Source organism: Leopardus geoffroyi, chromosome C1 (genome assembly GCF_018350155.1).
Source record: "Leopardus geoffroyi isolate Oge1 chromosome C1, O.geoffroyi_Oge1_pat1.0, whole genome shotgun sequence".
Lineage (NCBI taxonomy): Eukaryota > Metazoa > Chordata > Mammalia > Carnivora > Felidae > Leopardus > Leopardus geoffroyi.
The window spans coordinates 34,440,299-34,462,366 of NC_059328.1; the positions used below are offsets into that span (position 1 = coordinate 34,440,299).

At 41.0% G+C, this 22,068-nt stretch overlaps 1 protein-coding gene across 5 annotated transcripts in view; it reads left to right on the forward strand.

The window, feature by feature from the left end:
• ST3GAL3 (ST3 beta-galactoside alpha-2,3-sialyltransferase 3) overlaps nucleotides 1-22,068 on the forward strand; it is a 191,545-nt gene that overhangs the window by 99,443 nt on the left and 70,034 nt on the right. For all 5 annotated transcript variants that reach the window (XM_045477020.1, XM_045477018.1, XM_045477021.1 and 2 more), the window contains one exon: nucleotides 12,565-12,657. In XM_045477020.1, the coding sequence (XP_045332976.1) occupies nucleotides 12,565-12,657 (93 nt within the window). The remainder of the gene's footprint in view (nucleotides 1-12,564; nucleotides 12,658-22,068) is intronic.

Sequence of the window (22,068 nt, forward strand, 5' to 3'; positions counted from 1 at the left end):
TTCTTTTTTTCCCAAATTCACTCTGTCAATTTGATCTTAAGTAAGCATTATAAGGGCAGGAGGTATGAATGTCTTGCTCACAGTTGTATTCCCAGTGCCTTGTATAGTGTTTGTGGCTCACAGTAAATATTCGATAAATGTTTAATTAAGGACAGTGGAAGAGGATGTAAGACAGAATAGTGCCATCTTTAATAACAAAACCCAGGCCCAAGTCTCCATATTGGAAGATTTGGGGGGAACGGAACTGTCACGTGGCCCCTGCCTTTAACCCCGAGTGTCACCATTTCCTGGAGGGTCTGTCACTTCAGGAACTGCCACTACCATTATGTTGATTCCAGAGAGCATAGGTTTTCTTTAATGCTGTCAAAAAGAAAACAACAACAGAAACCTTTTTATCTTGGTTCCTCTAAGCAGAGCTAAAAATATTTCACTAAGAATTAAAAGAGGACAACAGAGAAATAAACCCTGAAAATATAAGAAACTCAAAATAGTAGTCTGTCTCTTCTGTAGACAGCTCAAGCCAGGGCCATACTTAGTTCACAACAGGAGAGCTCAGCATCACTGGATTTGACTGGGCTCTTTGCCTCACAGCTTCTGCCCTGTTTCACAACAGGGCTTCCTGCTATACATCTCGATACCTATATGATCAAGACCTAAAGAGCCACTTTCTCACTTTGTAGCTTACCTGGAGCTCTCAGCACAGTGGCTCTTAAACTGGACTACATATTAGAATCACCTGGGGAGCTTAAAAAATTGCTGATGCCTGCATTCCACCCCATATAGCTTCTGATGTCATCGGGTTGAGGTGTAGCTTGGGCATTAGGGTTTTTTTAAGCTCTTCGGGCGAGTCCAATATGGGTCCAAGTTGAGAATCATTGCTCTAAAAGATGCTGCCTTCTGTCTGAGGAACTCTCCACTTTCCCAGTTGATTGATACCAAGAGTAAACTCAACTTTGAGGAGAGAGCCCTGCTTGACACACAGGAGTCTGCCCATATACAGCGTCTCTCAACCCAAGTCCTCACCACCCTGAGATTCTGATTTAGTTGATCAGGAATCAGGTGTAGGTGCCTTAAAGTTTAAAAGTTCTCCCAGGTGATTCTAACATGCCAGGGTTGAGAACCATGGGGGTATAGCCTTTAAGTCTGTCACTATAATCAGATCTGACTATATCATAATCGCTATGGCAGAATGTAGTAGTAATATTAGGATAGTGGGATTGTGGGTACTTTTCTTCCTTTTGAGTTTACATTTTCTGTGTTTCCTCATGTACATTTACAATGAAAAGATGTATTTAGATGTGCCTTCTTTTCTGTAATTTTTTTCAAACTTTCATAATCTCTAGGTCTCTAAACACTGTTTTCAAAAACATATATTAATTTTTGCTAACATATATTAGATTTTACTAATCTGGTTTTTCTTTATGGTCTTTTAAATTCTGAATCAGTTGGAGAGTTTTCTGTATATCCTATTAGCCTGTTTAAGTATCTCATCCTTATCTACAATTGAAATTAATATTTGTGTAAAGGCTTAATATTCAATATTTATCTTTGCTGGGCTGTCAAATCTCCAGGAGATCTGAGGGTGAGACATGATAAGTCTGGAAGAATGGGCCGGCCAAATCATGCAGGGCTTTAGATATAACAGTAAGAAGTTTAGGCTTCATCTTGAGGTCAAAAGATGCCATTGAAGTGTTTTAAGCAGGTGAAAAACATTGTCAGTTATGACCCTTAGGAATATGACTTGGGCTGCTGATTGGACAGGACAGAAGTGTAAAGAGATGTAATACTTAGGAGGCCATCAAAGAAGTAGAGAGCAGAAATGAGTAGAGAAAATCAGCAAAACCCACAACTGGTTCTTTGAAAATATTAATGAAATTGAGAAACCTGTAGCCAGGCTAACCAAGAAAAAAGAGAGAAGATACAAATGACTAAGATCAGAAATAAAAGGGGGATCATCAATACTGATCCCATGGATATTAAAAGGATAATAAAAGAATAGTGTGAACAACTCTCTAAAGGCATATTTGATAACTTAGGGGAAATGGACCAATTCCTTGGAAGACACAAACCATCAAAGCTCACACAAGAAGAAATAGATCATCTGAATAGGCCTGTATCTACTAAAGAAACTGAATCAAAATTTAATAACCTAAAACAGAAAACACTACACTCAGTTGGTTTCACTGGTCAATTCTATCAAACATTTCAGGAAAAGATGATACCAGTTCTCTACAGTCTCTTCCAGAAAATAGAAGCAGAGGGAACACTTCCTAACTTGTTCTGTGAAGCTAGCATTATCCTAAAACCAAAACTAGATGAAGACATTATACGAAAGGTGGTGCCTGGCTGGCTCATTTGGGAAAGTGTGAGACTCTTGATGTTGGGGCCATAAGTTCAAGCCCCATGTTGGGGGTAGAGTTTACTTTGAAAAAAGACATCACAAGAAAGGAAAACCACAGACTGTTATCTTTTGCTAACATAAAAATCCCAACAAAATATTAGCATATTGAATCCAATAATATGTAAGAAGAATCAAACACTCCAACCAAGTAGGATTTATTCCAAGTATGCAAGCCTGCTTCAACATTAGCAAATCAGTGACTGTATTCCATCATATGAACAGGCTGAAGGAGAAAAATCATATGATCATACCTATATGATGCAGAAAAAGCACTTGATAACAATCCAACATCCAATCATGATTTTACAAAAAAACTGTCAGCAAACTAGGAATAGAGTATGGTAAAGAATACTTATAAAAAAACCTGTAGCCAACGTCATGCTTAATGATGAGAAACTAAATGCTTTCCCCCAAGATTGGGAAAAGGCAAGAATGTCCCCTTCACCACTCCTTTCCAGTGTTATACTCTAAGCTCCAGCTAATTCAATAAAAAAAGAAAAGGAATTAAAAGGCGTAGAGATTGGGAATGAAGAAATAACACTGTCTTTGTTCACAGATGACACGATTGTCTATGTAGAAAAACCCAGGGACTTGCCAAAAACTCCTGGAGCTAATTAGCAATTACAGCAAGATTATAGGATATGAGGCTAATAATATACAAAAGTCAGTTGTTTTCCTATATTGGAATTTGGCATTAAAAGCACAGTATCATTTATATTAGCAAGCACACATGCAAAGAAAGACTTAGGTATAAATCTAACTACACACACACATACACACACACACACACACACACACACACACACACACACACACCCCTGCACACCCCTACCTATTTGCAGAAGTTTGGAGACAGCCAAGTAAGTTGGAGAAAATAATCCAAGTAAGAAAAATAAAAGGAACAATTTTTCATCATTAGATTAGTGAAATGATACTAATTCAGATGATCTAGAAGTAGTAAAAACAGAAATCAACCATTACAACAGTAGGAACAGTAACTCACATTTGTATAGCCTTTCAAAGAATGCTCTGACATACGTTGTTGCAGGAAATCATTTGATCTTTCCATCAACTCTATAAAATATGTATTATTATAGCTATTACAAGAGTTAAGGAAACCGATTACCTACCTGAGGTTACACAGCTAGTAAGTGAAGAGCTGGTTACTTAAACTCAAGTCTTTTTACCTTTATGCCCATTGCACTTTATACCAAAGAAAGCAAGGGCTTTGGTGAGAGCAGAGAATGGATTTTAGAGTCAGTTTGTCTTGTCAAAAATGAGAATAATACTTAAAGTAGGGCTTCTCTAAGGGTGTGCAGAGCCCTGGCTAAATATTTTTTGTAATGCCTTTGGTGTATAAACATGTTGATGGGTCCATGTGAAATACATTGATTTACTGATGAGGATTTAGAACAATGGGGAAGGGAGCTACTTATGTATTTTTTTATTACCTAATCAGTATACATGACAGTTCTTCATGGTATCAGACACCATCTCTTTCTGTTCAGGTTCAGGAACCATCTCTTCGTGTATTTTACGGTCCATTGCATCATTCCTGGCTAATTCACATCTCCCACAAGAAAAAGCTAATAATACTGTTACTATTCATAGTAGCCATGGCTGTCTGAAACCTGTTTTATAGAATGGTATAGGGGCGCCTGGGTGGCTCAGTCGGTTAAGCTTCCAACCATCTCAGGTCATGATCTTGTGGTCCATGGGTTTGAGCCCCAAGTCGAGCTCTATGCTGACAGCTTGGAGCCTGGAGCCTGCTTCAGATTCTGTGTCTCCCTCTCTCTCTAACCCTCCTCTGCTCGCTCAGTCTGTCTGTCTCTCTCAAAAATGCATAAACATTTAAAAATAAAAAAAAAAAGAATGGAAACAGTATAGATCTTCTTTCTCTTCAGTTCTCCAGTACCATTTATGTCATGCTAGTTATATCATTACTCATGATGCTTCATTATCTTTATCCTTTGTGCTGCCCGTGAATACTGGCTTCCATTGACTCTCAAAGGTTGTGACTGTGCTTTGTTGACAATGGCCACAAATGCAAGTCTTACCCAGAGTATGCAGGGGAAATGTGAATTGCAGTTAGTTTTCTAGTCATGTTAAGTTTATCATTTGAACCTATCAGGACTGAATCATGGAGAAATAGAAAATCTGAACAGACCAATTGCTAGTAAGGAGATTGAATTGGTCATCAGAAACTCCCAGAAAACAAAAGTCCAGGACCAAATGGCTTCACTGGCAAATTCTACCAAACATCGAAAGAAGAATTCATATCAATTCTTCTCAAACTTTTCCGAAAACTAGAGGGGGTGGGGAACACTTCCAAACTCATTTTATGAGGCCAGTATTACCCTGATATCAAAACCAGACAAAGACACTACAAGAAGAGAAAATTACAGGCCAATTTTCCTTGCAAACATAGATGCAAAAATCCTCAACAAAATTTTAGCAAACTAAATTCAACAATACATTGAAAGGATCACACACCATGACTAAATGGGATTTATTCCAGGGATGCAAGGATGGTTTACCATCGCAAATCAATTAGTGTGATACACCACAGTAACAAAATGAAGGATAAAAATTAAATGATCATCCCAATAGATGCAGACAAGGCATTTGACAAATTTCAACATTCATTCATAATAAAAGCTCTCAAAAAAGTTAGTATAGAAGGAATTTACCTCAACAAAATGAAGGCCATAAATGACAAGCCCACAGCTAACACCATACTCAACAATAAGAAGCTGAAAGCTTTTCCTTTAAGATCAGGAAGAAGACAAGGATATCCATTCCCACCATTTTTCTTTGTCATACTATTTGAGGACCTAGCCAAAACAAGCAAGAAAAAGAAATAAAGGCATCCACATCAGAAAGGAAGAAGTGAAACTGTCTGTATTTGCAGATGACATGATATTATATGGAAAAGATCCTGAAGAGTCCACCAGAAAACTGTTAGAACTAATACACAAACTCAGTAAAGGTGCAGGATACAAAATTAATACACAAAATCAGTTGCATTTTTATGCAGCAGTAACTATCAGTAAGAGAAATTCCTTCAAAGTCCATTTACGGTTGCCTCAAAGAATAAAATACCTAGAAATAAATTTAACCAAGGAGGTGAAAGACCTGTACAATGAAGACTATAAGACTTAGATGAAAGAAGCGGAAGTAGACACAAATAAATGCAAAGGTATTACATGCTCTTGGATTGGAAGAATTAATATTGTTAAAATGTCGACTACCCAGAGCAATCAACAGTTTCAGTGCAAACCCTATCAAAATTTATCATTTGAAATTTTATAGTGTTAAAAATAGAACAGCACATCTTCCAACCATGTCTTCTTTTGGACTCATGCCTGGATCTAAGGGCTGTACTGCTTTAGAGGATTATTGTAAAGCTAAATTAAATAACTAGGTCAACTATTAGCACATGGCTTGTGCTCAATAAATGTTAGTTTCCATGTTCTTTCCACTACCATCCTTAAAGAGGATGTGGTTGTTTGTTTGTTTTTTTTTTTTCAAATAAATGAAATGTAGAAACAAAATTGAATTGGAGCATTTCTAATAGGTCCCTGACGGAGAGTCTCTGTGAGCATTGCCTATACAGCTCAGGCTAACGCGTTTGCAAGAGATTACTGGAGGACGTCTTCCCAGCCAAAATGACATAAATGACAAGATCCTGGAGACAAAAATAAACTGCAGTTATGTCAGCTCCAGAGTCACTGATCAAACAGCAGAGTGGCCTGGTGTGTTGAAAAGGTATTACGGTGTGCAGTAAGTAGCAAGAGCTGAAAGGCAGGTCCTCTGGAGCTGAGAAATACCACAAATTCCACATGGCTCAGATGAAGCAGTCCCTCTGCCTTAATGTGATGAAAGAGACATAAGCCAGTGCTGCCAAGTTTATTATAGATCACCGTAAGTGGGGCAGAAACTATATGGAAGCCCTGGTCTGCATTGGGAGTTCACAAGAGCAGAGGGTCGGTGATGCCCAGGGAAGGATGGATCCACAACTCCCGAATGTGGGTAAATGAAGAGACTAATGATAATGTAGGAAGAGCCAGCAGATCCATAATAACGGAGTCAGACAGAAGAGGTCGTCAGAGGAGATAGAAATTGTCCTTAAGGAGAAAAGTTTCCATCTTGGAGCTTGAAAGGATCTGTGGCAGTATTAAGTACCCTTCCTTACATGAAGTCTACTTCAGAAAAAAATAAAAATGAGAATGTTTAATGACAGAATAGGATTACTAAAACTAATCTAAGCTGCTTCTGCCATTTCCCAAGTCCTGTTCCAGGAACAACCCTTTAGTAAATGGAGAAATGCATCATCAGGAAGGTCAGAGAAGAGAGTATTGAAGAAGCAGTGGTGGGACCCACCCTGGGCTGAGGGTTCTCATCTGTGTGTTCGTGCAAGTCCTCCAACAATAATGTTGGCCAGCTTTGATTAAATAACTATGCTTGCATGAAAGGACATTAATATTTATTAACTGTTCCTTGTCAGGCATTGTGTTGAGTGTTCTCTATGTGGTCTTGTTTCATTTTCATGGCCAGTTCCTGTACTCTACATCAGTGAACTAGTGTCTGAATGAAGGAAGAGACATAGTAGGGGGCTGATCTGATTTCAGTCCTTTCTGGGAGGGTTCTAGACATTAGATCATCGACTGGAATATAGAGGCCTAGGAAGAACCCTCAAAGTCCCATCTCCATTTCCCCCAGCCATCACCACCGCTTCCCCCCCACTTTTTATTAATTAACCTTCCAGTTGTCAAAGTAATCAGTTGAGTTCAGTCCAATATGCATGGTACTCTGTGCCATGCACCACACTCAGTTTTCGTGGTGTACGAGAGAAGGATCGTTTAAATGGATAGTTACTCTTTAGTGTGGTCAATGCTAGGCTATAACCAGGTCTTAGTCATCATTGTATCCCTAATCCCAGGCCAGTGTCTGGAACACAACAACAACAAGGCTGTTACAGTTAACATGTATTGAGAGAAAACCAAGTACCTTGGCATTGTAGTAAGCACTTTATTATCTTTTTAAAAATATAAATAACTATAGCAATTTTATTCAAAATCATCAAAAACTGGAAGGAGCCAAGATATCTGTCAAGGTGAATGGATACATGAAGTGTGGGACATCCATACAATTAAATAATATTCAGTGATTAAAACAAATGAACATTAAGCTACGCAAAGACCTGGGTGCAATTTATATTTTTGTTGTTGTTGTTTTGTTTTTGTATTTATTTGTCATGTCTTTTTTTTTAAGTTTATTTATTTTGAGAGAGAGAGAGAGAGAGAGAGAGAGCACAAGTGGGGGAGGGGCAGAGAGAGAAAGAGAGAGAGAGAATCTGAAGCAGGCTTCCTCCTGCCAGCGCAGAGCCCAGTGCTGGGCTTGAATTCATGAACCATGAGATCATGACCTGAGCTGAAACCAAGAGCTAGATGTTTAACCGACCAAGCCACCCAGGTGCCCCTGTCCTATCTTTTTTTTTTTTTTTTTTTTTTAATTCTAGTTAGTTAAACATACTTTATTCTTTTTTTTTGAGATTTTTTTAATGTTTATTTCTGAGACAGAGACAGCATGAGTGGGGGAGGGGCAGAGAGAGAGGGAGACACAGAATTTGAAGCAGGCTCCAGGCTCTGAGCTGTCAGCACAGAGCCTGATGCGGGGCTCGAACTCACAAACCGTGAGATCATGACCCGAGCCAAAGTCGGTCGCTCAACCGACTGAGCCACCCAGGCGCCCCTAAACACACTTTATTCTTAACATAATTCTCAGTACAATTGTATGAGTATAATCCCAGTTTTTCAAGATGTGGAAGTTAAGGCACAGAGCAATTAAATAACATGCCCAAAGTCAAACAGCGAGGAAGGGATAGAGCCAGGTTACAAATCCAAGCAGAGTGTCTCTTTCGCCTCTAAATATTTGTTACATGAATGTATGCATGCGTGCATGAATGAATGAGAGGGAGGAAGGGAAGGAGGAAGGGAGAGAAGAGTGTGGGAACAAGTGAGCGAGCTAAGGTGAAAGTCAGCAAAGCGAAATGGGGTCCACAGGCAGGTAGGTTGGTTCTGCCAGGGAGGGGAAAAATTTTTTACAAAGTTTCATAAAGGGGTGGTGCTTAAACTGAGTGTTGCAAGATAAAGAGGTAGTCATGGGCCAGGGCAGGGCAGGGCAGGGCAGGGCGAGCAGAGGAAGGCCAACCCTCTTACTTCTGTATTAGGTCCTTTCCCCCCCACCTCTTCTAGGACATTTCTCCTATGGCCATCCTCTCTCTATCACATCGGGAATTCCCCCTTATTCCAGCCAGCTCACAAACATGCTAAGCTAATTTCTAACTCAAAAACGTCTTTCCCTGCTTCTTCCCTCTAGCGATTGCCCCATTTCTCTGTCTTCCATTATAGCAAAACTCCTAAAAATAGTAGTCTGTATTCCATGACTCCACTTTTTCTGTGTTCTCTTAAACCCAATGAAATCAGCATTTCACCCCCACTCTCCAGTGAACCAGCTTTTGTCAAGGTCAAGAGTAACCTCCCTGATGCCAAAGCCAGCTGTTGATCCAGTGGCCACACCTCACCAGGCCTCCCACTGTGTTGCGCTCGGTTGGTTCCTGTGTCCTTGAGACACTTCCTCCCCTCGGCAACTGAGAGAGCACTCTCTCCAGATTAGTGTTCTGTCTCCTGGACTTCTCCTTTCAGCCTCTCGCTGCCTCCTCGCCTCCCAAACATTGATCCTTAAAAATGCACACGATGGTCTGGGCACTCGCCCTCTGGGAATCCTTCAGTGACCCTCCCCTACCTCAGAATTCAAACTAGAGCCAAGTGTTCAAAGCCTCCATGATCCGATGCCTGCCTCTGGCATCTCATCTTTCACATAACGTTTGTGTGGCACTCTGTAGGACAGCCAGCCCCTTCACGTGCACTTTCTCGCCACATCCTCCCAAGATCCCTGGGAAGTGAGTGGTTCCCATTTGCAGATGAGAAAGCTGAGAATCAGAGTTTCATCATTGCCCAAGGTCACACAACTTGCCAGTGTCCCCCGGACACTGAAGTTTCTGATCCCAGATCCTATGCTCTTCTCATTTACAACCCTTTGCTGGGCCTGATCCTTAAACTCCATGCTCTGGGGTGAAGCAGGGGAGTGGATGTTTGGTTCCTTCTTTTGGGTTCCAGTCTGTCCATCTGGATTTCCTCTTGAGTACAGTGGTTTACCCTCTTCACCCCAGGGGCTTGGTCGTCACGTTTGCAGGACAATGGGCGCTCTTACTGGTTGAAATGCTAAATCTCCCAAAATGAAAGGCCAGCTGCAGAGTTTGAGAGGAACAAGGGCTGAATGATTTGATCAGACATCTGTGGGGGCCTCCTGGCATTTGGAGTGTGAGTGCCTTAGAGAAACTAACCATTCTGGCCTGAGGGAGTTGGCGACTGTTAATCTTGGTGGTTTTGACCGCTAACTGCCCCAGAGGTCCCAGCCTGCTGTATGACTCAGAATCCCCAACACTCCCCCTATTCTTCTCCCACTGGGATAGTCAGGAGGCCATTGCTAAGGCATTTTAATTTGGTAATAACTTGACATGGCCCCCTGTCCCCAGGGCTGTATGTTTTAGAAGTTACTGTTGCTTTCTAAATGGAGGTGGGGGGGTTGATTTAGAGGTGCTCATCCTTGACATCTGACTACCTTGCACTGTCATGGGAAGAGCCTTCCGGGCTAGGTTCTGGCTTCCTTGTGCTCCAGCTGGCCGGTGCCCCCCTCTTTTCCATGATAGATTACCTGAGTCCATGGATCTTGGACTGCCCATAGCCCTTATTCCAGAAGCACCTTGCCAGAGGTGGACGACGTAAGCCAGAGAGAGGAAAGATGGGGCCAAAGGTTTATCTGTTGTTGTATATCTGTGTCTGTGGTACACCGTGTTAGAGGGTCAGCTGCTGTCCATCTCTCGTCCTCAGTGTGAAACTTTCTGGAATTCGGGAAGAGCACAGGAATCCACTGCTACAAGGCAGGACACAGAGAGTGGGGGATTGGGAGACTCACAACACCTCACTGCTTGTAGACACGTTGTCGGACAGCTGTGTGAGGCTTTCTTGACCCTCTTCTCTACCCCTGTCCATTGACACTCACCACTTATGTGCTGTCCCTGGACTCTGTGCTTCCCTCTGTGATGGCCCTTACCACGATCCGCACCGGTGGTACTTTCATGTGAAGAGCTCCTTTACTGATGTCTACCACTTACTAGCTATAGGATCTTGGATAAGTCTCTTCCTCTTTCTGGGCTCACGTGTAAGTGGATAACTAATAGCACCTACTCACATGGCTGTTGAAGACATAATTGAAAAAAATCTGTATTTCAGTCACTGCACCTAGTCTCAGAGCTTTCCGCAAGTTCACGAAGTATACTGAAGTTTCTGTTTTGTTTCGGAAATACAGTTGTTTATATAAGAAAATACTGTTACGTAAATTCTCTTGTTAAACCTCTGACTTTTCTTTTGCCTACCAAATAAAGTCTCGACTCTGGCTTATTACTCAGCATTTGTATTTGCATTTCAGGCTTTACATTTCACTGGTAGGAAATGCTAAAAAAAATTGTAGATTTCCAGAAGAAACGCACACGGATACAGATGGGTTTGTCTAAATTCAGTGAGCAATTACTCTGTGCAAGGCCCTGGGCTAGGCCCGCAGGGGCACGGGAGTGAATCACACATGACACATGCTAGGCAGTGGCATCATCGTTTCTGGCTGTCTAGTATAGGCGCCAGCCCCCTTCCCCCCAGGCCTGCCCCACCCAGTTCCTGCAGCAGCCCCGAGGGAAGACTTACCACGGGGGGCCCCAGCACAGTAGAGCAGCTGGGCACCAGCATGTTGGCGGCAGGCCCAAGGGTGGAGGCGGGGGAGGTTGGGCCTGGGAACTGGCAGCCAGCCAGGGCGCTCTCAGGTGCCCCGGCATGCAGGGCCGCCAGCCTCAGCAGTCGCTGAATGTGTCCTGTTCTTCCACGGCGGTTTTCTCTAGACTGCACCGGCACGGATTTTGGTGGCAAGGCGGTGACTCTAACCCCCACATCGAACACATAAGGGCACTGAAGCCCAAAGACGTGAAGTGACTCGACTACAGTCACACAGCAACAAAGCCGGGGCTGGAACACACAGGTCTTCTGAAAAAATTTTCAGCAAATATGCAGCAAACACTCTAGAGGGCTTGTGGGCTCTCGAGACTGTCTTGTTTTCAGTACAAGTGCAATGAGACTATCAGAGTCATTTTGTTCCTTCAGAAAATTATAGGCATCTTCTGTGGGCCCATCTTTGCACAAGGTACTGGGGATGCAGGGTTAAATCAGACTCTGACCTTGGGAGTTCACAGTATGATGAGGGAGACAAACTACCAATAGTTACAGTATAGTATGGCAAGTGCCTCTGGGGATAAGCATGTAATGTGGGTGACGGGGGACAGACTGTGGAGCACAGAAGAGGCACTTAGCCCAACCTGGGGGCTAGGGAGTTACTTCCAATGAAGCTGAGACCTAAGCTTAGTTGTGAAGGACCAGTCGGCATAGCCAGGTGGAGAAGGACAAGGAGGAACATTCTGGGCAAAGAGAATAGGAGAGCAGCAGAGCATCCTCAACTAAACATCTAACAGTTACAGCAATAGTCCCAACGTATATTTGACCTATATTCAGGATACTGAGAGTGCTTCCCACTGGCGGGATCATAGTATATGTGGAGAGAGTAGAGGCAGGTGCGGCTGGGCGTGTACAACCCCACAATGAAGCCTGAAAGGGCAGGTGCCTGTGACTGTCAAAGCCTGGGCAGCTCTCTCCCTAGGTCTGCAGGCTCCATATTTCTAGTCTGGGAGCCTGGATGGAGTTTGTGATTTCCTTGGTATTAAGCTTGCTGCAAAACCCAGCAAGTTCCTTTTGCCAAATTCTGTACAGGGGCCTTGCTAATTTATCTACCTATATTCCTTTAGAATTTTTGGTTTGGGTTCCCCACTCCTCCCCCCCCCCCGCCCCGCCCCAAAGCCTTGGTGTGGAAAAGGGGCTGAAAGGCTGATTGTAGAGAATGAAGCGTTATTCAAGGTTCAAACAGCTACAGCTCTTTAAGAACTAATACCCCACTGACTGCTCAGTGCCTGGCAAGCTGTGACTTTCCTTTTCTTCCCATAGGCCTGCTGAGTTAGCCACCAAATACGCAAACTTTTCAGAGGGAGCTTGCAAGCCTGGCTATGCTTCAGCCTTGATGACTGCCATCTTTCCTCGGTAAGTGTTCCTATTTCTTCCCGCTGCCCAGACAGCCTGGTCCATGGCCCAGGAGTCAGAAACTCTATGCTGTGCAAGTGATGTGCTTTGAGAAAGTGAAATTCTGGTGTAACTTACTGCCCTGTGTCCTTGAGTCTGTGGGTGCCTGGAGAGGACTTGTTTCGGGTTGGTTCCTACCCCAGTCCCACTCTGTGCCCTTGCTATACCTTACCCCCGTCCTGTCTCTGGAGCTTGCACCTGCCAGCACAGCCTGTTTCTGTGGAGGGGAGGGGACAGGTAGAACCTGCGTGGCACTCCTTGGAAGCCAGGTACCCAGAAGCAGCCAGATAAGCCTCCTCAGCATAGAAGCTCCAAGTCATAGCATCAAAACTACGTGGCTTCAGGGAAGCATATCCAGATAAAGCAGGGAACAAAGAGAGGTTTCTGAGCCTGGCCTGGCTGTTCTGGCACCTTCTCTCTTTGTCCGTTTTGCATTCTGGAGTTCCTGATTTCCTGATAACCAAGCTTGCTGGAAGAAACTGTGCCAAACCCTGGGAGTTTCTTTGACCACATTCTGCTGAGGGGCCTTGCTTACATATCTGCCTTTTCCTCTTGAGTTTTCTTTCCATGAAGCTACAGTGTGGGGAAGGACCTGATGTGCCAAGATGGGCTTGTCTGCAGTCTGGAGTGTAGTGAGACTACCAGGGTCATTTTGTTCCTTCAGAAAGTTATCGGAGTGTCTGACTTAGAGGAGCTGGAGGAAAAGCCGCTCAGGACCCTCTGGGAGTGGGGATGTAGCACTTGGACCACAGGGGAGCCCTTGGGGTGGCCTCCTGGGGTGGGGTCCGTTCACTGGGGGAAGGGCTTACATCCCATCCCTGAGAAAGCTGAGGTTAGGGCATACAACGTGCTTGCCGAGGAAGGCTGAGAAACAACTTGCCCCAAAGTAGATCCAGAATATGTGGTTTTTATGCTCCTTTTCTTTTTCTAATGGGAGTGATGGAAGCTCCTTGTCTAAAACAGGGGCTCTGCTGAATATCTGGTGTTCAGATAGAGATCTCTTTGTCTAGGGTCTGCCTTCTGACTTGCTTCCAAATATTTTTCTTCCCCCAGCTATTTATTGAGCACCTCGTAAGTGTCTGGTATTATGTTCCATATTCTTATACATCTTTTCTTAGGTCTACTTGACTCAGTGCCTTGGGCCAGACACCTACGAGTTTTCCTTGACCTGGATATAGGTGTTGGGTTTTGTTTTGTTTTGTTTTTTTACTTTTTCTTTTTTCTTTCTTTCTTTATATATATTTTAAAATGTTTATTTACTTTTGAGACAGAGAGCACCATTGGGGGAGGGATAGAGAGAGTGGGGGACAGAGGATCTGAAGCAGGCTCCACACTGACGGCAGTGAGCCTGACGTGGGGCTAGAACTCATGAACCACGAAATCATGACCTGAGCCGAAGTCAGATGCTCAACCGACTGAGCCACCCAGGCACCCCTTTACTTTTTATAATTGAAAGTAATGCAAGCATATGGTCAAAAAAATAATAACTGAAAATGTGCAAAAGGGTATATGCTCTCACTCTAGATCCCCAGAGATAGCCAATATTACCCAGACAGCCTGGGTAATATAAATAGAAATATCATGTATTTATTGTTTTGTATCTTGCTTTTTACTCCTAATAATATATGTTAGAGATCATCCTATTACCAGCATACATGGTAATCTTATTCATTTAATGCTTGCATAACATGATTATATGGATGTATAATAATTTTTTCAAAAGTAAGACTTATTGAAGTTTAATTTACATGCAGCAAAACTTTTTGGTGTAGTTGTAGGGGTTTTGGTAAATGCACACCTTTGAGTAACCACAGCAATCCAGTAGAGCATTTCCATCATCACCTCCTGAAAGTTCCCTTGTGCTGCTTTGTAGTTAACCTCTCCCCTAACCTCCAACCCCTGGCAACCACTGAACAGTTTTCTGTTCCTGTAGCATTTTCAGAATGTTACATTCATGGAATCATATAGTATGAAGCCTTTTGAGTGTGCCTCTTTCATTCACTCTAATGCATTTGAGGTTCATACATGTATTGTATGTATCAGTTGTTCTTTTTTATTGCTGAATGGTATTCCATCGTATGGATATAACAGTCTGTTTATCTACTCAGTAGTTGAGGGGCGCCTGGGTGGCTCAGTCAGTTAAGTGTCCAACTTTGGCTCAGGTCATGATCTCGCAATCTATGAGTTTGAGCCCCACGTTGGGTTCTGTGCTGACAGTTTGGAGCCTGGAGCCTACTTCAGATTCTGTGTCTCCCTCTCCCTGTGCCCCTCCCCCACTCCGCTCGCTCTCTCTCTCTCTCTCAAAAGTGAATAAACATTTTAAAAAGTTTAATAGGGGCGCCTGGGTGGCGCAGTCGGTTAAGCGTCCGACTTCAGCCAGGTCACGATCTCGCGGTCCGTGAGTTCGAGCCCCGCGTCGGGCTCTGGGCTGATGGCTCAGAGCCTGGAGCCTGCTTCGGATTCTGTGTCTCCCTCTCTCTCTGCCCCTCCCCTGTTCATGCTCTGTCTCTCTCTGTCCCAAAAATAAATAAACGTTGAAAAAAAAAATAAAAAAAAATAAAAAGTTTAATAATGAATAAACAATAAAAAATATCTACTCAGTAGTCAAAAGACATTTGGGAAGATTCCAGTTTTTGGTGATTATAAATAAAGCCACCATAAAATTTGTATATGGGATGTCTCATTAACTCTATAAGAAATTGCCAAACTTTTTTTTTTAATGTCTATTTATTTATTTTGAGAGGGAGAGAATGTGAGTGGAGGAGGGGCAGAGAGAGAGGGAGAGAGAATCCCAAGCAGGCTCCACATTGTCAGCGCAGAGCCTCTTGCGGGGCTTGATCTCATGAATGGTGTCATGACCTAAGCCAAAATCAAGAGTTGGATGTTCAACCGACTGAGCCACCCAGGCACCCCAAGAATTGCCAAAGAGTTTTCCAAATTGACTGTGCTATGTTGCTTTCCTGCCATCGTTGTGTAAGAGTTCCAGGTGCTCTACATCTCTGCCATCAGTCTTTTTAATTTTAGCTATTCTAAAATTTAGTGATATCTCACTGTGGTTTTATTTATTTTTTTTTTTTATAAAATTTTTTTTCAACGTTTATTTATTTTTTTGGGACAGAGAGAGACAGAGCATGAACGGGGGAGGGGCAGAGAGAGAGGGAGACACAGAATCGGAAACAGGCCCCAGGCTCTGAGCCATCAGCCCAGAGCCCGACGCGGGGCTCGAACTCACGGACCGCGAGATCGTGACCTGGCTGAAGTCGGACGCTTAACCGACTGCGCCACCCAGGCTTCCCCTCACTGTGGTTTTAATTTGCATTTTAGTAATACTAATGATAATCATTTTCATTTTCATGTGCTTATTTAGCATTCTTTTATCTTTGAGGAATTGTCAAAGCTCTTGTCATTTTGTAAATTGGTTGTTTCCTTATTGAATGTAAGACAACTTTACATATTCTGGATTGAAGCCCTCTGTCATGCAATTTGCAAATATTTTCTTCCAGCCTATGGCTTGCCTTTTCATTGTCTTAACAATATCTTTTACAAAGCAGAAGTTTTTAATCATGATGAAGTCCAATTTATAAATTTTTTCTTTTATGGATTTTGCTTTTGGTGGTTTATCTAAGAAATCTTACCCTAATCCAAAGTCAAAAGGTCTTTTCCTGTGTTTTCTTCTAGAATTTTTATAGGTTTAGCTCTTACATTTAGGTCTATGACTCATATCAAGTTAATTCTTGTATATAGTTTTGCATATGTATGTTTAGTTGTTCCAGAACCATTTGTTGAAGACTGTTCTTTCTTCATTGAATTACGTTGGCCTATTTGTTAAAAATCAGCCAAACATATGTATGTGGGGCTCTTTCTGGAATTTTTATTCCATTTCATGGATCTTTATGTCTGTCCTTGCATTAATATCACATTAATATCACAATATGTAGACACTCATGTCTTTTTTTTTTTTTTTTTTTTTTTTTGAGTAGGCTCCATGCCCAGTGTGGGGCTTGAACTCATGACCCTGAAATCAAGAGTCACATGCTCTGCTGACTGAGCCAGCCAGGCACCTCAACAATCATGTCTTCTATTAAGGACAGTTTTATTTCTTCCTTTCCATTCTGGTTGCCTCTTTTTCCTTTTTCTTGCCTCATTGCACTGGCTAGACTAATCAATACAGTGTTGAATAGATGAGGTGAGAGTGAATATCCATGACTTGTTTCCAATTTCAGGGGGAAGGCATTTAGTCTTTTACCATTATGGTGTTAGCTGTAGGTTTTTCATAGATACCCTTTTAGGATAGAGGGAGTTCTCTTCTATTTCTGGTTTGTTGAGAATTTTTATAATGAATAATGTCAAATTTTGTCAAATGCTTCCTTTTCTGCATCTTTTGACACGACCAGATGGCTTTTCTTCTTTAATCTATTAATATAGTGAATCACAGTGATTTTTTTCATTGACTGATTTTTTTAATGTTAAGCCAACCTTTTATTACTAGAATAAACTTCATTTTATTCTAATTTATTATTCTCTTTTATATATTGCTGGATTTAATTCACTAATGTTTTATTAAGGATTTTTGTTGCTCTGTTCATGAGAGATTGGTCTGTTGTTTTTTTGTAACGTTTTTGGTTTTGATATCAGAGTAATGCTGACATTATAGAATCAGTGAGAAAATATTCCTTCATTTGCACTTTCCTGAAAGTTTTGTATAGAATTGATAATATTTTTCTTTAAATGATTGATAGAATGTACCAGCAAAGACATCTAGGGCTACCTAGGTTTTGTGTTAAGAAAATCCCCTTGTGGGAAGTGTTTTAATAAAAAAACATAGAATTACATTTCTAGGGGCACCTGGGTAGCTCAGTCAGTTGAGTGTCTGACTCTTGATCTCAGGTCATGATCCCAGGATCCTGGGATTAAACTCCATATTGGGCTCCACACTAGGTGTGGAGCCTGCTTAAGATATTCTCTCTCTCTCTCTCTCTCTCTCTCTCTCTTTCTCTCTCCCTCTGCCCCTTTCCTGCTCGCACTCACTCTCTCAAAAACCAAAAACAAAAAAACCGAAAGAATTGTATTTCTAAAAAAAAAAAAAAAAAAAAAAAAAGAATTACATTTCTTTACTAGATCTGGAGCTTTTCTATTTCTAGTTGGGTTTTCCTATTTCTTCTTTGGTAGTTTGTGCCTGACAGGGAATTTGTGGATTTCCTCTAAGTTGTTGAATGTATTGGCATAATACGCCTGATATTGGTCATTTATATATTTTCCCTTTTTTTTTTACTAGTCTTTCTGGTTAGAGTTTTATTGTTTTCATTGTTCTCACAGAACTAGCTTTTGGGTTCATTGATTTTTCTCTATTGGTATTTTTTTTCACTGTAATCATTATTTTTTGTTCTTATCTTTATTATTTCCTACCTTACACTTATTTGGGGTTTAATTTGTGGTTTGTTTCTTGGGATAGAAGGTTAGACCACTGATTTGATTCCTTGATTTCATGCTATAAATTTCCCTCTATAAACTGCATCAGGTACATCCCACAAATTTTGATATTGTATTATTAGTTTCATTGAGTTAAAGATATTTTCTAACTTTACTTGTGATTTCTACTTTGTCCCATGGTTTCTTTTGAAGTGTTGGAAATTTAGCTTAATGTCCAAGTATTTGAGGGTGTTCCAAATATCCGTGTGTGACAGATATCTAATTTATTTTTGTTGTGATCAGAAAATAGTTTTTATAGGATTTTAACACTTTTTTTTTATAATATATGAAATTTATTGTCAAATTGGTTTCCATAAAACACCCAGTGCTCATCCCAAAAGGTGCCCTCCTCAATACCCATCACCCACCCTCTCCTCCCTCCCACCCCCCATCAACCCTCAGTTTGTTCTCAGTTTTTAACAGTCTCTTATGCTTTGGCTCTCTCCCACTCTAACCTCTTTTTTTTTTTTTTTTCTTTTTTCCTCCCCCTCCCCCATGGGTTCCTGTTAAGTTTCTCAGGATCCACATAAGAGTGAAACCATATGGTATCTGTCTTTCTCTGTATGGCTTATTTCACTTAGCATCACACTCTCCAGTTCCATCCACGTTGCTACAAAAGGCCATATTTCATTTTTTCTCATTGCCACATAGTATTCCATTGTGTATATAAGCCACAATTTCTTTATCCATTCATCAGTTGATGGACATTTAGGCTCTTTCCATAATTTGGCTATTGTTGAGAGTGCTGCTATGAACATTGGGGTACAAGTGCCCCTATGCGTCAGTACTCCTGTATCCCTTGGATAAATTCCTAGCAGTGCTATTGCTGGGTCATAGGGTAGGTCTATTTTTAATTTTCTGAGGAACCTCCACACTGCTTTCCAGAGCGGCTGCACCAATTTGCATTCCCACCAACAGTGCAAGAGGGTTCCCGTTTCTCCACATCCTCGCCAGGATCTATAGTCTCCTGATTTGTTCATTTTGGCCACTCTGACTGGCGTGAGGTGATACCTGAGTGTGGTTTTGATTTGTATTTCCCTGATAAGGAGCGACGCTGAACATCTTTTCATGTGCCTGTTGGCCATCCGGATGTCTTCTTTAGAGAAGTGTCTATTCATGTTTTCTGCCCATTTCTTCACTGGGTTATTTGTTTTTCGGGTGTGGAGTTTGGTGAGCTCTTTATAGATTCTGGATACTAGCCCTTTGTCCGATATGTCATTTGCAAATATCTTTTCCCATTCCGTTGGTTGCCTTTTAGTTTTGTTGGTTGTTTCCTTTGCTGTGCAGAAGCTTTTTATCTTCATAAGGTCCCAGTAATTCACTTTTGCTTTTAATTCCCTTGCCTTTGGAGGATTTTAACACTTTTAAGTTGATTGAGACCTGAGTTACAAGATAAAATATGGTCTATTTTGGTGCATATTCTGTGTGCACTTGGAGATTTTTCTGCTGTTATTGGGTATTCTATAAATGGCAATTAGATTACGTTGGTTGATAGTGTTTTTCAAGTCTCTTATATCCTTACTGATTTTCCAGCAGTTCTTGACAGACAGATGTTAAGGTCTCCATTTATTAGTTTTTGCTTCCCATATTTTGAAGCTGTGACATTTAGTGTATGTACATTTAGGATTATTATATTCCCTTGATGTGAATAGATCCTTTCATTATTTTGAATTGTCCTTTTTTTCCTTATTCTTAAATCTCCCTTGTTTGATATTTATGTAACCACTCCAGCCTTTTTAGAGTTAGCTTCATTGTGGTATATGTTTCCCATACTTTTACTTCTGTGTGTATTGTGGGAGGAAGCATATGTTTGTGTATACCCTTGAGCCTCAGAAAAGTTGAGTCTCGGTGCTGGTTTACAACAATCTGTCCTTTTATGTTTGACTGTGTCTTCACAATTAAAGTGAGTTTCTTGTAGACAGAACATAGTTCATAGCTGAGTATTGCTTTTTTATCCAGTTTGGCCATGTCTGCCTTTTATTGCAGATCTTATACCATTTACATTTAATGTAATCATCAATATGGTTGGGTTTAAATCTATCTTGGTATTAGTTTTCTGTTTTTCTTATTTTTTCTTTCTTTTTCTGGCTCTTGTTGAGCCAGAAATTGAATGTGTTTTATGACTTCATTTTACCTTCAGTATTGGCTTATAGGTTTAATTCTTTGTTTATGTTTTTTGTGACTGTTCTAGAGTTTACAATATATGTCTTTAATTTATAATCTGTTTTCAAATAATATTATAGGACTTCACTTAGAGTTTAAGAACCTTGCAACCGTATAGTTCCATTATCTCTCCCATCCTTTGTGCTATTTTTGTCATACATTTTACATCTATATATTGTAAATCCACATGGCACTGTTCTTATTTATTTTTGTCTTAAAGAGTCAGTTATTTAAAGCGATTTAGCAATGAACCAGAAAAAGGCAGCCTGCAGAGTGGGAGAAGATATTTGCAAATCATATATCTGATGTGGAATTATGTTTAGAATATGTAAAGAACTACAACTCAACAACAGCAAAACAACTGATTAAAAAATGGGCAAAGGAGTTGAGTAGACATTTCTCCAAAGCAAATGACCCAGCAAGCACATGGAAAACTGCTCAACATCACTAATCACTAGGGAAATGCAAATTAAAACCACAATGAGCTATACTTCACCCGCATTAGATGGCTGCTATCAAAAAAGAAAGAAAGATGGAGAGAGAGAGGGAGAGAGAGGAAGAAAAAAGAGAAAGAAAGAAAGAAAATAGCAAGTGTTGATGAAGATATAGAGAAATTAGAATCCTTGTACACTAATGGTCAGAATATAAAATGGTGTGGCCACTATGGGAACAGTATGGTAATTCCTAAAAAAAAAAAAAAAAAAAAAAAGGAAAATGTAATTACCATGTGACCTAGTAATTCCATTTCTGGATATATACCCAAAAGAAATGAAAGCAGGGTCTCACATTGATAGTTGTACACCTGTTTCATAACAGCATTATTTTACAATAGCCAGAGCAATCCAAGTGTCCATCAAGAGATGGATGATAAACAAAATGTGATATATTTATACAATGGAACATTATTCACCCTTAAAAAGGAAGGAAATTTTGATATGCTACAACATGTGTGAGATTGAAGATATTATGCTAAGTGAAATAAGCCAGTCATAGAAAGAAAAATATGTTTGATTCCACTATATGAAGTACCTAGAGTAGTCAAATTCATAGAGACAGAAAGCAGAATCGTGATTGCCAGGGACTGGGGGTAAGAGGAAACAGGAAGTTGCTCTTTAATGGATATAGAGTTTCATCATCTTTTTCAAGATGAAAAGAGTTCTGGAGATTGACTGTGTAATAATGTGTATGTACTTTAACACTACTGAATTGTACAGTTAAAAATGTTTAAGATGGAAGGCATCTGGCTGGTCTCAGTAGGTGGAGCATTTGACTCTTGATCTCAGGGTCATGAGTTCGAGCCCCATGCTGCATGTAGAGCTTACTTAAAAAAATGTTTAAGATGGTAGATTTTATGTTATGTGTATTTTACCACGATTTAAATTAAAAAAAAATTTTTTTAACTTTTATTTATTTATTTTTTATTTTTTTAAGATTTTTTTTTAACATTTATTTATTTTTGAGACAGCGACAGAGCATGAATGGGGGAGGGTCAGAGAGAGAGAGAGACACACACAGAATCTGAAACAGGCTCCAGGCTCTGAGCTGTCAGCACAGAGCCTGACGCGGGGCTCGAACTCACGGACTGCGAGATCATGACCTGAGCCAAAGTTGGACGCCCAACCAACTGAGCCACCCAGGCGCCCCAACTTTTATTTAATATTGAGAGAGAGAGAGAGAGAGAGACAGAGTATGAGCATGGGAGGGGCAGAGAGAGGGAGACACAGAATCCGAAGCTGTCAG